This window comes from Pongo abelii, chromosome 1 (assembly GCF_028885655.2).
Source record: "Pongo abelii isolate AG06213 chromosome 1, NHGRI_mPonAbe1-v2.0_pri, whole genome shotgun sequence".
NCBI classification, from domain to species: Eukaryota; Metazoa; Chordata; class Mammalia; order Primates; family Hominidae; genus Pongo; species Pongo abelii.
The window spans coordinates 1,157,342-1,173,322 of record NC_071985.2 but is presented as its reverse complement, the minus strand read 5'-3'; the positions used below and the strand labels follow the sequence as shown (position 1 = coordinate 1,173,322).

General features: G+C 33.6%; 1 protein-coding gene and 1 long non-coding RNA gene across 3 annotated transcripts in view; both read right to left on the bottom strand.

The window, feature by feature from the left end:
• Positions 1-1,404: 1,404 nt before the first annotated feature.
• The window catches only part of LOC129060726 (uncharacterized), a 30,955-nt gene continuing 16,378 nt past the window's right edge, over positions 1,405-15,981 (bottom strand). The window contains exon 3 of one of the 2 annotated variants that reach the window (XR_008527628.2): positions 1,405-1,627. This is a non-coding gene — a long non-coding RNA (uncharacterized LOC129060726). Of the gene's footprint in view, positions 1,628-9,198; positions 9,463-15,981 lie in introns of those variants that run through there. The other variant, XR_008527629.2, reaches the window with a different exon arrangement.
• LOC100457385 (olfactory receptor 14A16) lies at positions 11,311-14,142 on the bottom strand. Its single transcript, XM_054560756.1, has one exon. It carries the CDS (start codon positions 13,165-13,167, stop codon positions 12,235-12,237), a length of 933 nt encoding a protein of 310 aa, XP_054416731.1. The 5' UTR covers positions 13,168-14,142; the 3' UTR covers positions 11,311-12,234.

Genomic DNA, 15,981 nt, shown 5'->3' with positions numbered 1-15,981 from the left:
ATTTTAATGTCAATGTTTCTAATCAGAATTTTCTAAAACAAAGGCACAGATTTTATTTATTTTTATTTTTTATTTTAGTGGATACATAGTAGGTGTATATATTTATGAAGTACATGAGAGGTTTTGATACAGGCATGCAATGCATAATAATCACATCATGGAATGGGGTATCCATCCTCTCAAGCAAAATTAGTACAACCACTGCGGAGAAGAGTGTGGAAGTTACTCAAAAAGCTAAAAATAGAGCCACCATATGATCCTGCGATCCCATTGCTGGGTATATACTTATATTTATCCTTTTGAAAACCTAAACTCTCAATGTTTTATTTTCATGTTCTTTGAAAGAAAATATTGATAGCAGGGTAAATAAAGTGATCTAATTCAAGCATTAGAAGTTCTGTTTGTTCGTGCAATGAGTCAAATTTTACCTGTAGCCTTACAATTACTCCAACATCTTCCAGCTCTGTCTTTCCTTCTTACTTACAACATTCCTCCTACAGATGCTTTGGGACTGCTAATTGTCTCAGCCCCAGAGTTACACTCACTTCTTGGCCTCTCAGTTACCCAAGAGTCCCTACCTACATCAGCTGTTACTCACTAGACTCACCAGGATTAATCCAGGAAGGAACACTCAAGAGACAGAACTCTGAGTATGAGCTCCAGGAAATTATCAGTCATCTTATTAGCTTAATGAGTCCCGTGACTATTGATCAATTTCTTCATTTACTAAAAGTTCACCTACATTCCAAAACCTTGCCTCATTACTGCAGCCATTAATTCCTCTTTATGTTTTCCCTCAGTATTACTCAACTAATCTGTGTAGTGCTTTAATTATGCCCAGTGGGGTGTGGGAGATACATGGTTTGAATGCAAGTTGTCTGTATGTTTCCAAGACTGGAAAGACACAGAGATGTCAGAATATTCCTAAGTACCCCATAAGAAGAAAACACCCATTAGTAATTCATTTAGATTCATTTAGAAAATTGAAATCTACTTTCACTTTTTCCAAATTAGTGTCCATTAGAACACGTAGAGACCAAGGATATTGAAGGGTGATGACAATGAAGCCACCTCAGAAGATCAAGTTCTTCCTGTACCAACTGATGTTATCAGTCACTAAGAGGCACATCCAATGAAAAGGTCTTTGTCTTAGAGGAGTGCAATAATTCCACACTAGCACACGTTCAGATAAAATTACTACAATGTAGACATTATTTTTTAAGTGGTCAGCTCTAAGAAAAGTGAGAAAAAAATGAACTTTCAATAGTAGTTATGGGGTTTGTAGAGTCACCTAAATTGATTAACAAGATTATTTTTAAGAAACATCTTTAAGTTTTCAGTTTTGTCTAATTATTAAAACTCTTCTCATCCTATTTACATAAATCATTTTCCCATATTTTTCTTGCTTCTATTTTTTATTATTATGTATGCATTTTGGGGAATTATAGAAACTTAAATTAGATTCCAATTATCTTGTAATATTTCCATATATTATTGATAGAAATTCTTTTTCAGTGAGACCTCAGGTTCATAGTTCCTGAGTTGTGTCCCAGCTAGGGAGCAGATGATGTGAACTGTCATCAGCACAATGCACACAGGCCCAGTGAAGGGCTCCACAAGAATAAGCCTGGAAAGAGAATACGAATGCAAATTTATTATTTAATTTCTCTACTTCATTCTTTCTCTTGACCTCTTTCCTATGCAAAGCTTCCTCACAGCCTGTTTTAATCCTCTCTAAATGAATAAAATAATTTGTTATGACCTCTATTTGCAATCTCCAATTATCTTTCATCTTTTTACTCCACCCATGCATTCCTCTCCGGAGCTCTCAATCTTCACTCTTCTAGTAAAATGTTTCTCTTTACTTTCACCTACTTCTCTTGCTTTGAGGGGTTTAGATTCTCTGAGGGTAACATTTATTCTCACCTGGCATCCATTAATGCGGTGAATACCAGTTGCTGAAATATAGGAAACCATCCAGAAAGACAAGTTACCTCATAATCTCACTTCTATGTGGAATCTAATAAAGTCAAATGCATAGAAGCAGAGTGTAGAATGGTGGTTTGATTACCAGGGACTGAAAGAGGAGGAATTTGAGGGTTATTAGTTAAAAGAAACAAAATTTCAATTAGGCAGGACAAATAAATTCAGGAGGTCTATTGTACAACATGGTAACCATAATTAATAACAATGCACTGCATACTTAAAAATCACTGAGAGTTCATTTTAAGTGTTCTCACCACAAAAATATGATAAGTATGTGAAGTGATGTATATATTAGTTTAATTTAGCCAGTCCGTGATGTATATATACATATTCCAAAGCATCACATTGTATACCATAAATATATACAATTTCATTTGTCAATTAAATTTTTTTATTAAAATAATTTTAACATTTATTTGAGATTCAAGGGGTACATGTGCCAGTTTGTTACATGAGTATATTGCATGATGCTGAGATTTAGAATATGAATGAGCCCGTCAGCCAGATAGTGAGCATAGTACCCAACAGTTAGTTTCTCAACCCTTGCCCAGCTCTCTTCCTCCCCACTCTAGTAGGCCCCAGTGTCTGTCGTTCCCATCTTTGTGTCCGTGAGTACTCAATGTTTGGCTCCCATTTATACATACATATATTTCATTGAATCAATAATAAGAGAGGTTGATCAATAATACTGTACCCTATAATCCCAGTACAATACACTACATTTTAGTGGAAATATATTGGCAAATAAGACATATTTTTAAGTTTTTATTTCATTATTTGTCTTCATTCTTTCTAACTTTTGATTCATAACTGAAGTAAGATTTATCTACTGTAATCAACTAATTGTTCATTGAAAGCAGTATAATCAGCACCCTGTTTTCTGCATTACAATAAGGTTATGTATATGTTTCAAGTTTGATATATGTTTTAGCCAAAAATCTGTAAAAAAATCAACTCTTTGAAATAAGTCTTTTCTGAGCTCATGTTTCAGAAAATATGTTCAGAAATAGTATTTTATTTCTCTTCGTTCTTTACTTATGAAACTAATGTCTAGAGAATTTAATATAAACACTTGGTCAATCAATGAAGAAACTTTTCTAATTATAGCATTTAAAAAAGAATTTTCTTCCAGTCCTATCATTTGCTGACTAAAATCATAATAATCAAAAATAAGAATTTTAAAAAATGAAACTTATTAAAGTATCTGCCTTGTAAAAAATGGAAGGGGTCAACAAGCCTTTGATGTAGTTGTTGAGGAAATTATTACCAATCATCAGTTGGATGGACAATGCTAACTCTGACCTGAATATTGATAAAATTCTTTCATAAGAGGCACTTTCTTTCTTGATATCTTGAATTTGGCAAACAGTTGCTGGTAAGAGAAAATGGAATGAGAATGACAATGATTTTGTGTCTGTTAACCATCTCCCAAAGGCTGGAACTCTGACATATTCTAAAGGGAAATGCTGCCACTGTTGAAATTGGTTTATTTAATCTGTTCCCCCCAATTATAAGAGACATCTTGGCATGCTTTAATATATGGAAATAGAGTATGAAAACTGAACTTTACTTAGTGATGAGTAATTTCCAATGCTGGAATACAATCAAGAGTCTCAATTATTAGTGAGAGGGCATTGACAGAACATATTTACCCAATCAGTTATTGAGATGTTGTAGAGAAGAGGCCATGTGCCTAGAATTTTCCCAGGGACTAGTTATCTGACTCTTAGTAGATATAGATTGTCACTTTATATTTTCTCCTAATCATAGAGTCACATTTTCTTCTGTAGAGTTGGACTGCCTAGTCTTATTTTCTTTGGTAAATATAGACTAGTAAATGCATGATTCTACTGAGGGATATTAATCAACCCATAACAGGTATGGAGATATGTAAAAGGTAATTTAACAAACTAGGCATTGGTTTACTTATATTTTGTTATAGGTTAACTGTCTGATAAAGCTGGAATTTAGTAAGTATTCAATAATAAATAGACTTACGTATACAAATTCTTTGAGACTGAATGCCACACTAACACACATGAATTGTGGTGTCTAAAATAATCCCAGATCCAGATGGTAAAAAAAGTTATAGGATAATGTGATAAAAGTTAAAAGTCATATATTAAATATATATCTATATGCACACATACACATATATGTGGGTATTTCTAAAATTGTATCACACAACCAAGACAAATATATTTGATATAATCTTCATATGTTTTGAATGTAAAATTATGCAAATGTGTAATAGAAATACTTATCGTTCTGGGAAAATAATGATCAATATGAACATTCCACTTTGAAATTCTCAAAATCTGCTGAAAAAATTCATGTGCAAACACAATGATATTATAAAATATAATTAAAAATTAAAAACATAAAACTGTATAAAAATATTTTCCCATTTTATGTTAATCATTCAAATAAAAATTTTTGAGAATATTTCAATATTCCAATATATCCAATAAATATACAAAAATCTCAACTCTATTAATATAATAAAGAAGAAGTCAGTTTTAATACAAGTATCTTTTCTGACACAATAAAAAAGTTCATTTCAGTAATTTATTATGAACCCTCAAAACATAGGCTAGTAAGTGACAAAATGCTACCACATATTTGAATATTTTATTCAAATAACACTGACTGTAATTATGGTGGAAAATATAAATTAAAAAAATTAAATTTGAAAAATGAGATAGCTGAGTCAAAAGCTGTCTAAATAAGGAGTCAAAGTTCAGGTTAAAATTTTATTTATTTATTTATTTATTTTTTGCTTTAAGTTCTAGGATACACGTGCAGAATGTGCAGGTTTGTTACATAGGCATACATGTGCCATGGTGGTTTGCTGCACCCGTCAACCCGTCATCTACATTAGGTATTTCTCCTAATGCTATCCCTCCCCTAGCCCCACACCACCCGAAAGGCCCCAGTGTGTGACGCTTTCCTCCCTGTGTCCATGTGTTCTCATTGTTCAACTCCCACTTATGAGTGAGAAAGTGTGGTGTTTGATTTTCTGTTCCTGTGTTAGTTTGCTGAGAACGACGGTTTCCAGCTTCATCCAAGTCCCCGCAAAGGACATGAACTCATTCTTTTTTATGGCTGCGTAGTATCCATGGTATATATGTGCCACATTTTCTTTATCCAGTCTATCATTGATGGGCATTTGGGTTGGTCCCAAGTCTTTGCTATTGTGAATAGTGCTGCAATAAACATATGTGTGCATCTGTCTTTATAGTAGAATGATTTATAATCCTTTGGGCATATACCAGTAATGGGATTGCTGGATCAAATGGTATTTCTGGTTCTAGATCCTTGAGAAATTGCCACACTGTCTTCCACAATGGTTGAACTGATTTACACTCCCACCGATAGTGTAAAAGTGTTCCTATTTTCAAGTGAAAATTATATTCTGCTGCATTAGCCAGTGTGTTCTACAGATATCAGTTAGTGCTAGCAGTTTACTCTGTTACTTAAGTCTTATTATTGTTTATTTTCTACAGCTGACAAATACAAATTGTAAATATTTATGGTGTAAAACATGATGTTTAAAATAGTGAACATTGTAGAATGGCTAAACCAGCCTAATTAATATATGCATTACTTCACATAATTTTCACTTTTTATGGTATAAACACAAAATCTACTCTGTTCAAAATTTTGAAATATACATTGTTGTTATCTATAGTCACCATGTTGTACAATAGATCTCTTAAGTTTATTTTTCCTGTCTAACTAAAATTTTATATCCTTTGACCAACATCTCTCCAACTCACTGGCAATTACTATTCTACTTTTTGCTTCAATGAGGTAAAGTATATTTGATTCCACATATAAATGAGAAAATCTTTTCTTTCTCATCCTGTGCGTGGCTTATTTCACCCAACATAATGTTCTTCAGATTCATCCATGTTGTCGTAAATCATGGGATATCCTTCTCTTTTTTCTAGCTGAATAGTATTCCATTTTGTAAATATATGTATACAGATATATGTGTGCATATGTGTATACAAATGCACACGTTTGTATACATATATATGCACACATGTTTGTATATATACACGTATATTTATGCAGTACACACATATGATATACATGTGTACACAAATGTATGTGTGTGTATATACATTAATATATGTACACACACATTATTTATCCATTCATCTGTTAATGGAATCCTAGGTCTATTTCATTTCTTGGGTAAGGTGAATGATATTGGAATGTTCATTGGAGTGCGGATACAGCTTTGACATACTACTGATTCCATTTCTTTTAGATCTATGCACAGTAGTGGGATTGCTAGATTAAATAGTAGCTCTATTTTTACTTTTTTGAGGAAATTCTGTATTTTTTTCTATGATATATAACTAATTTAAATTACTGCCAACAGTGAACAAGGGTTCCCTTTCTCCACCTCCTTGCCAGCACTTTTTGTCTTTCTTCTTTTTGATAACGGCCATTCTAATGGAGTGAGGTGACGTGTCATTGTGATATTAGTTTGTATTTCCCTGATGATTAATGATGTTTAGCATTTTTCTTACACCTGTTAGACACTGCTCCGTTTTCTTTTGAGAGATGATTATTTCCATCCTTTCCCATTTTTTAATCAGTATATCTATTTCCTGCTTTTGAGTTCAGTTTCTTCTATATTTTGCATTTTAACACCTTATCAGATGTATACTTTCCAAATATATGGTTTCATATCATAGGTTATTATATATACACAGATGCTCCTTGCCTTATGATGGGATTATATCCTCTATAAATCCATCACAAATTGAAAATCTATAAAAATAAGATAAAAATTTCAAAAATTTAAAAGTTTAATAAAAATAAAATTGTGCTAAACTATTGCAAATATTATGTAAGATTTGTATTACTATCTTTAAAATAAAGCCTAATTTAAAAAGTTAAAGACATTTTAAATATCAATTATGCTTGTATATGTAATCTGGCTAAATCTGAACCATCTTACTCCCTCCACATTCAGAAGTTTCCACTCTGAATCTTAACACATCTTTCTTTAGCAGGAATTAATGAAAATGTATTCTAATTTTATGTAGAAGAATACACAAGAATATACAGGGAATGTATCCAAAATTGCAACACTTTAAAAAGGAATTATTTTACCAGACAAATTATATTTTTAAAAAAATCAAATTAAATTGTTAAAAGAAATTTGGAAAATTATTAGTAAAACAATATAAAACTCAAAAATTGATATTAGTATATATGCTGATTTATTATAGAAAAAATTATTCATCAGTTCACTGGACAAAGGCAGATTATAATTACTTAATACAGGAAAATTGTTGTGTATCTGAAGGGAAAACGTATCTCATGTCACAAAATAACCGATCTTAAGTGGATTAAAAATGTAAGCTAAAAATGACATAAGTTAAGTAACATTTAAGAGCTTGAAGAAAGTGGTTTGGAATCTATAAGACAGAAAGTGTTAATGTCTATGCTAGATGAGGATTCCTTAGAAATTGAAAGCAAAATAAGTATAAATGGCCATATGAAATAGAGACATAATCAACATTCAAAGGAGCATAAAATTCACAGAGAAATAAATCCAGTACACAGCAAATCAAAATTAAATACCAATGATAATGTTTATGTCTAGGAAGCTATCAACAAAGACTCACTGTTACTAATTCTCACCTGAGAAGTGGCAAAAAGGGCCCAATACATACTTTTGGTATTTAAACAAAATGATGGGTTTTTATTTGGTTTCATTTTGTTTTGCTAAACAAACTATTGACAACACAACTACCTGTTACCCTAGACCCACTAATCTAATTCCTGGGTATTTAGCATACTGAAGTAAAAGCCACTGCATGTCACTATATATGAGGATGTTCATTACAGCTTCCTTCAAAGGACAACGGGGTGACAAAGAAGTGTCCAAAAAATATAAAGATTGCATCTAAGGGGTATTTGAGGGGCAGTCAGAACTTGTGGGCCCTTGTTGTAAATTGGAAATAATTTGGCTGAAAATAGAGACATGCACTACCTGGCTTAGGTTTTAAATATTGGTGGCTGGGGAAGTGTTCGTAGAGTGTCAGATTCTACATTTGTGTTGAACTCCAAGCCAACAAGGTTTGCCAGTGTGGTATGAGAAAGAGGAGAGACAGAGAGCAGCCAAGAATCTCATGTCCTGGAGGTGGGCAGGATTTCTGAGGAACTTTGTGTTATGAACATCTTGCCTCTTTCTATCCCCGGTGGGGGAAGGTAAATGGAAATAGGTACCCAGAGACCTGCCTGCTTTGGAAGGTCACTCCCTCCCTCCAGGACCATCTGCTTTTAGAAGCTGATCACAACACATAGCCTTGTAAATCTCCAAATCTATATGTAGCTCTGCATATTCACTTTTATACCCATTTATTACTCTCCCCAAGTGCTGAATATTGTCTCCCATGGCCTCTGTAACTTATGGTAATTGCATGTTTCCCATAGATCTTCAGTATCTTTGCTCCTCTGGAAACATGGTGCCTGCAACCTTCCCAGCAGCCCTCTCACGACGGTGGTAGACACCCCCTGGAAGAAGGACTCACTGCCGAGCTGCAGTGAGGTCATCAGACAGGTTGAGGCTGTCAGCATCTTCAGGGCCTCTTTAAAGAAGGAGGACATGTCCCTCAGGGACAGCCCACTGGTGAATGAGGGATTTAGAGGTGGAGGAATAACTGGGGTGGGCAAAGCTCGCTCCCCAGCCCTGATCAGGGTGAAGTATCCTGAATCCTCCTTCTGTGCAATCCTCCTTTCTTTCACTTTTCCCCACATTCCTAAAGCGCATTCAAGTCACTTTCAATGTCTGTGTCCAGAGAACTCCACCTGCCACATAGGTGGACACTGCTTTCTCTTTCGCTCTCTTACATCACTCAGTCTGGAGCAGGGCAAGGTCCACCTTGCTGTTTCTCTACCAGCTCTAGATCACATTCTCTCCTTCCCCTAATAGTTGACCAGTTGTTTTGAATTTTATTCCAAGAGGCTATACCACTCTCTGCTGCTTTTGTTGAAACATCTACCACTCTAAGATCCATCACCCTAGATGAACATGCCCAACTTGCCACAGCGTCTAGTTGTCATTATCCTAGACATAGTGAAAATGAGGAATGTTGTGCGCCTGGTTCAATGCATCTGTGAAGTAATGACATGTATCCTAATGTTAGTTTTAAGCTGATTATTATAAATGTGTGAATTTATCTTATGCTTTTAAATTTTAATTCTATCATTTTAACATCATCTTATATTCATACTTTATACATCACTACATAAAACTTTTTGAGATCTTGATTATAACATGCATTGGCATAAATATGATAGTATAAATTGTTGGTGTTTCCACTCCACTCCCAACCATTTTCATAGTTAAAATCTGAAAGGAGACTCTGTTGCTTTGAGAAAACCACTTTATTTTTCAGTGACTTCAATGAACAGGTATCCAGAGCTTATAAGAAGAAGTTTGTGTGCCTGAAATCAAAAAGAAATTTTCAATTTTATCTTTATCTTTTTAAATAAGATTTAGTTATTTTGCCACTAATTTAGATCATGGATTGACAACATACACGTATAAGAAAATATTGTTGCAGAGCTAAATGGTAACCTAGATTTTCTCCAAATTATCATTCTTTATTTTTCTGATTTATTTAATTGTATAAACTACACATTCCTTGTTGCATTCAAGCCAACGAAGCAGATTTTGTTTTACTTTTCTACTTTACAAAGACAAAAATAGAGGGAAGTTGTTCACTAGTATTGCTTTGACCTCATAGCAATTGAAATACATAGTTAGTTCCCAGTTTGTATAAGTAATTGAGATATTTAGAATCTGAGTAATGAAAGAACTCACACTGTTTTGATTATGCTGTGCTCATGGGATCATGGTGAAGAAAATCCCTCAGCCAGTACCTGGTGCTGCACTGCTCTGATTATATGGGACAAAGCTTAATGCACAGAAGTTATTCAGTTGCATTTAATCCTTGTTAGTTTGTTTTCTTTTGAGAAAATCATGTTTGAAGATCATCAGTTCATGTCACACAGAGCCTCCTATATAGAATCTTCATAAGTATATTCAGAATAAATAGTGGTGTCAACCATGGCAACAGGCCAGTAGTGAATTCTCAATGCAAATTAGTTAACTAATGATTATCAGCTTTTGCTGAAGACTCATTATTGGCACATGCATTAATGATATAATCCTTGTAACAATCCTGTGAATGCCTATTTTAAAAGATTGGCAACACGTGGATATTGTCACTTGCTCTGTCAAAGTGAAGTTAGAACAGTGGCGACATTGCCTACAAAGCAAACAATGCACTGAGTGTTGAAATTCCCTGTTTGGGAACTGGTTTAGTTGAGATGATTAAGAATGAAGCAGCAAATGGTTTTGTCTTACACCAACTGCTCACTGGGTTTTATGTGCCATTGTGTCATAACTAAACATATTATTGTGTTCACTTTTTACTCAGAAAGAGGCAATTTGTCATTTGTGTTAATTCATTATAATAAGAAGGGGCTTGGTTAATAAATGTTTTTTAACATTCAAGAAGACATTTTCTGCTTTTCTTTGTGTCTTCTGGGAAAACAAAATCTATGTCATTTTGACCTCAGTGCACATGTGTCCATCTATGTTTATCAAATAAAAATAACATAAAAATATGTATTGAATTTGATGAATTAATGAAATTATCTATTTGAAGCAATCAAAAATCACAAGGAAACAATTTCACAAATTTAATTCCATAATTATTAAAAGCTTGCATTTAGTAAAAAATAATATCAGTATAATTAAAGAGAAACCTGGAGATGAAAAGTATTTACATGTAGTGGGTGTTAGTGTCTATAACTTTATCAAAGCATATTCAAGTTAAACACAAATGTTACAATGGAGTAGATAAATAAGCAAAATACATGAATAGATGATTGACTTAAAAGGCAAATTAGCACATTTCTCTGCATGCTGAACAAATAATAAATGGAAGCAATCTCTGTGTCACATTTTTATTGAAAAAAACACCCCATGCAGTTAATATACAAATATAATTATAAAATTTGAATGGACTCAGTCTTTGTGAAAAACATACACATAGACATACACACACACATAATTTTAAATAATATTTTCATAGACCTAATATATTATGAAACATTTGAAGACATAATTATGTGCTCCAAAGACTTGCTTGAGAAAAATACCATTGTAAGTACACAGCTCTACATTTCACAAAGAGTAATTTAAGAAACTGGAAATTTGTAGTACAGATGCTGCAGAGAAAAACAATTCATATATTCTTCCAAGTTTATTTCACTTAATAGATTATATGATAGAAGAAAAAATATCTATTAGTAGAAGAAAGATTGAGCAATGTATGAGATATCTAGAAGGAAGTCCATCTAGCAGAAAATCTAATACTGGGCTTCAAAATACCATAATAAAGACTAAGGGGAAACCTCAAAATAACTATAATTAAAATGAATATCTCAAATAGTCGAAGGCTATTTAAAATGTACACATGGGAACCTTTGAAACATTGTAACTAGAGCATTAGGAAAGTCATGTTACGGTTAATAAAACATCAATACAAATTAATAATTCTGTCGACATCTGCCTTCAATCACACTTCCTTTATTTCTTTGAATGCTGATATCTTTCTCTGACGAAATTCATTTAATATGCATTTTCTATTTGACCTTTGACCAAAAATGCAAAATGACTATATAGAAGGAAAGGAAACTTCCCATTCAATTAATTTTTGAGTAAGACCACATTTTTCATTTTATTCTTCTCAGTGACATTTAAATAGTCAAGTCAACACAAGGAATAAATATGGATAATTTGTCAAAGAATTCTATAAGATTTTTATGTTCAAATTGATTAGGTCATAAGAGAGTAGATTTTTGGGTTTTGTACTGCTGCTGCTGCTTCTTTAATAAGAGTTTTTAAGTGAGATAATAAGTTCTAAACAAACATTCTTTCTTACATTATATTAAAGACAACTAGAAATCAGCTTATGAACACCACCCAAGAAGGGGTTTGGGAAATGGCTCCATATTGTAAAAATTCAGAATTTTACCCAAGAATAGAAAAATGTAATTAATTGCCCAAGGAAATTTTCTAATAAAATAGTTGCTCCCATTTGTCTTTTTAAATTTTTACTTTTAAGAATTAGAGATAAAAATGAAGAATTAATGTGTGTACATTATAAATGGTATCTATTATTGAAAGAAAAAAAGCAACAGCTTTTACTTTTTGGTGAGCTTTCCCTTTATCAACATCCCCAGAGCCATCTTTATGGCCTTGTTTCTCAAACTGTATATAATGGGATTAAAGGTTGGGGGCAGCATAGTATAGAACACAGAAATTACAACATCCAAAATAGAAGGAGACTCTGAAGCTGGCTTCAGATAAGCAATGAATCCAGTGGAAAGAAATAACACAACCACCAGCAAGTGTGGAAGGCAAGTAGAGTAGGCTTTTGACTGGCCTTCTGTGGAAGGGATCTTCTTAACTGTAGAGAAGACATAGACATAGGTAATGATGATGAAAATAAAACAGCAAAAATCCAAAACTACATTAATAAGGATGAGTGCAATTTCTCTTATTAAATTTTCTGAGCAAGAAATAGCTAATAACTGGGGAATGTCACAGAAGAACTGATGGACCATGTTGGACCCACAGTAGGATAAGGAGAAGGTGCCAGCTGTGTGTATCACAGCAATCAGACCCCCATACAGCCAAGACACAGTGGCTGTTCGGACACAGGTGCCCCTGTCCATGATGACATCATAGTGCAGAGGGTGACATATAGCAGTATAGCAGTCAAAGGACATCACCGTGAGGAGGAGCAGCTCTGCAGATGCTGAAAAAAGCAACAAAAAGACCTGGGAAACACAGCCAAGGAATGAAATGGAGTTGTTGTGTATCAAAGAATTGGCGATAGATTTGGGAGCTGTGACTGAAATAAGGCAGAGATCCGAGAAAGATAAGTTCTTCAAGAAGAAATACATGGGGGTGTGGAGATGATGGTCCAAAGTTGTGATCATGATAATGAGGACATTCCCTATCAGGGCACATAAATAAATCAACAAGAAGAGAACCGAATGCAAAATGCACATATTTTCATTGGTAGAAAACCCCATGAGGATAAATTCAGTCATGATTGTGAGATTTGCCATTATTGCAGGAGTAATCTACAGGAAAAGGAGAAGACTGAAGTAAAATATCAATGTCCACTCTTTAAATATTAAATATATATAACACATATATTATATTATTTAGCATACTGAAACACACACATGTACCACACGTATGGTAATTCCATGCCAATTTGCCACAAAAAATACTTTCATCTAGTTCTTTTTTAGCGCATTGATCACCAAGCATTTCCTGATTAATTTCATGTTATTGAGGCAATTTAGCTCACATAAATGCATTGTTATAATATTGTTCAAATATATCTTATGAAATATACTGAAAGATTAAAAATTTTCCGTGGATGTTATCAAAACTTAAAAACAAAGTTTTCCTTCCCATCTCTCTTGAAAACTCAAACCAGCAAATCAATGGCTACTACATTGTACCATAGTCTTACTCTTCCTACATCTTGTCCCATGACCAACAGGACCTCAGTTTCAACACACCTTCCAAGAATTTGAACAATAAACAATTCTAAAAACAAAACTTAACTATTACAGACCTCCCTCAAGCTATTCTACAAAGTCTTTAACCTACTTACTCTCTAAAAAACTTTGTTTGCAGGTATTCTCACATTTGAAATTTTAAAAAGAGATTGAACTAATGGTGCTTTAACATCATGATCTGCAATCTTGTGCCTATAGTTTCATAGGACACACACATGGTTACTGTAGGCAACAGATCCTATAATATATGAGCTGGCTGGGCGTGGTGGCTCACGCCTGTAATCCCAGCACTTTGGGAGGCCCAGGCAGGTGGGTTGCCTGACTTCAGGAGTTCAAGACCAGCCTGGACAACATGGCGAGACCCCGTCTCTGCTAAAAATACAAAAAATTAGCTGGGTGTGGTGGCGGGCACCTATAATCCCTGCTACTTGGGAGGCTGAGGCAGGGTGAATCACTTGAACCCAGGAGGCGGAGGCTGCAGTGAGCCAAGATCACACTATTGAACTCCTGCCTGGGCAACAGAGCAAGGCTCTGTCTCAAAACAAACAAATAAATAAATATATTGTTAGCCTTATATTACTGAAATACTTTTCTTTTTTAATCCCCCATCTGCCACTTTGACTTTTTTCTCATATTTAATAAGCTAAAATATGTTTTCTCTTTCAAGCTTTTTTTCTCTTTCATCATAGCCAAGTTATACAACTACAATGCATGACCTTGCATATCGCAATCTTAATGTTTTTATGTCCACCACTTTCTCTGTTCCCCTCTATCCCTTCCAAAAAAGTATTGCAAATTATGGGGCAGGGGAGAAGGATCTCCACATAATTTGAACATAATTCAGATGGTCTTACTCTGATGGAAAACTGTGGTTATTCATTCCTATTGCAGTGACATGTGGGGGCTTTCTAATTCTACAGATTGTATACATTGACCTTAATGTAAATTTAGTAAAATATTAGAACTGCACTTCACAATTTTCCGCCTGCACTCTCTTCTTTGGTTCTTTCTTTTAAATATTGTGCTTGTTCTCTCTCAGGAGTGATAGATAAAGAAAAATCACAGTGTAAATGTTGTCTGCTGGATTTAGAAGAGAAGTGATATAAACTAATTTTAATCTGTTAGAAAAAAACCCAGATATTTGAATGAACAGTTAAAAATAAATGTTAGGATTTATTCCAGACAAAGAAGTAAAAATATTTTGAGTGGTTTTTAAAAAATCACTTTAATGATATTTGATTTGATTAATCTCCGTGGCTATTCTTGTTAAAGTATTGTGACTTCATCTTACAGCATCACTAATAGTCCCCGAGTGGTTGAGTAAAAAAGCATATGATTACAAAGACAGATGTCCATACATGTCTCTTTCTTCTAGTATGAGGGAAACAAAATGGTAAGGGAAAATTGACTCAAAGACAGTGGCATTGATGATTCTGTCTGACTGAGCTATCCTCATAATCGTTTAGAAGCTGGAAAGTATAGCATGCCTTCTTAAGAAGTACTTCACATTATTTTTTTTTAAGATTAGTCCTAAGTTTCTTGCTTCATTTATTTCTAGTTACTTCTCATTAATTTTGTGATTTCATTTAACATTTAATACACTTTCAGCTTAGTGTGCTAATCCAAAAATATATCACTAAGAGTTACAACATCTGATATTCATAATACATACTCCTCAATGAAGATACTATAATGTGCCAAAAGTATTAAAAATTATAATCCTATTGTGGAATACTTAAAATTAAAAAGATAAAAAGTAGTATTTTATCCCATTTCTGTGTGTGAAGTTCACTCACAGGAAAAGCTAATACTGCTACTTTGAATAATTTGAGCATCAGAGAAAAAATATATCTTTAGGTTTTATTAGTTTCTGTTATTTGTAAAATAAGAATTTTAATTGTTCCCAAATCCAGACAAATTTTAACTCCAAATTTTTTAAAATATGAAATGTGATTTTTATCATCAGAGAAATGCAAGTAAAAACTATAATGATATAATGATCTTAAATGGATGTTATCCAAAAGACAGGCAATAACAAATGCTGGGGAGGATGTAGAGAAAAGGGAATTGTACACTGTTGGAGGGAATGTAAATTAGAACAGCCACTATGGACAACAGTGTGGAGGTTCCTCAATAAACTAAAGATAAAACTACCATATGATCCAGCAATCCCATTGCTAGGTATGTAACTGAATGAAAGGAAATCAGTATATCAGAGAGGTATTTGCACTTGCATTTTTATTCACTGTTCGGAATAGCTAACAGACGAGTAGATTTTAAAAATGTTGTGCATATGCACAATGGAATATTATTTACCCATAAAAACAAATGAAATCCTGTCATTTGCAA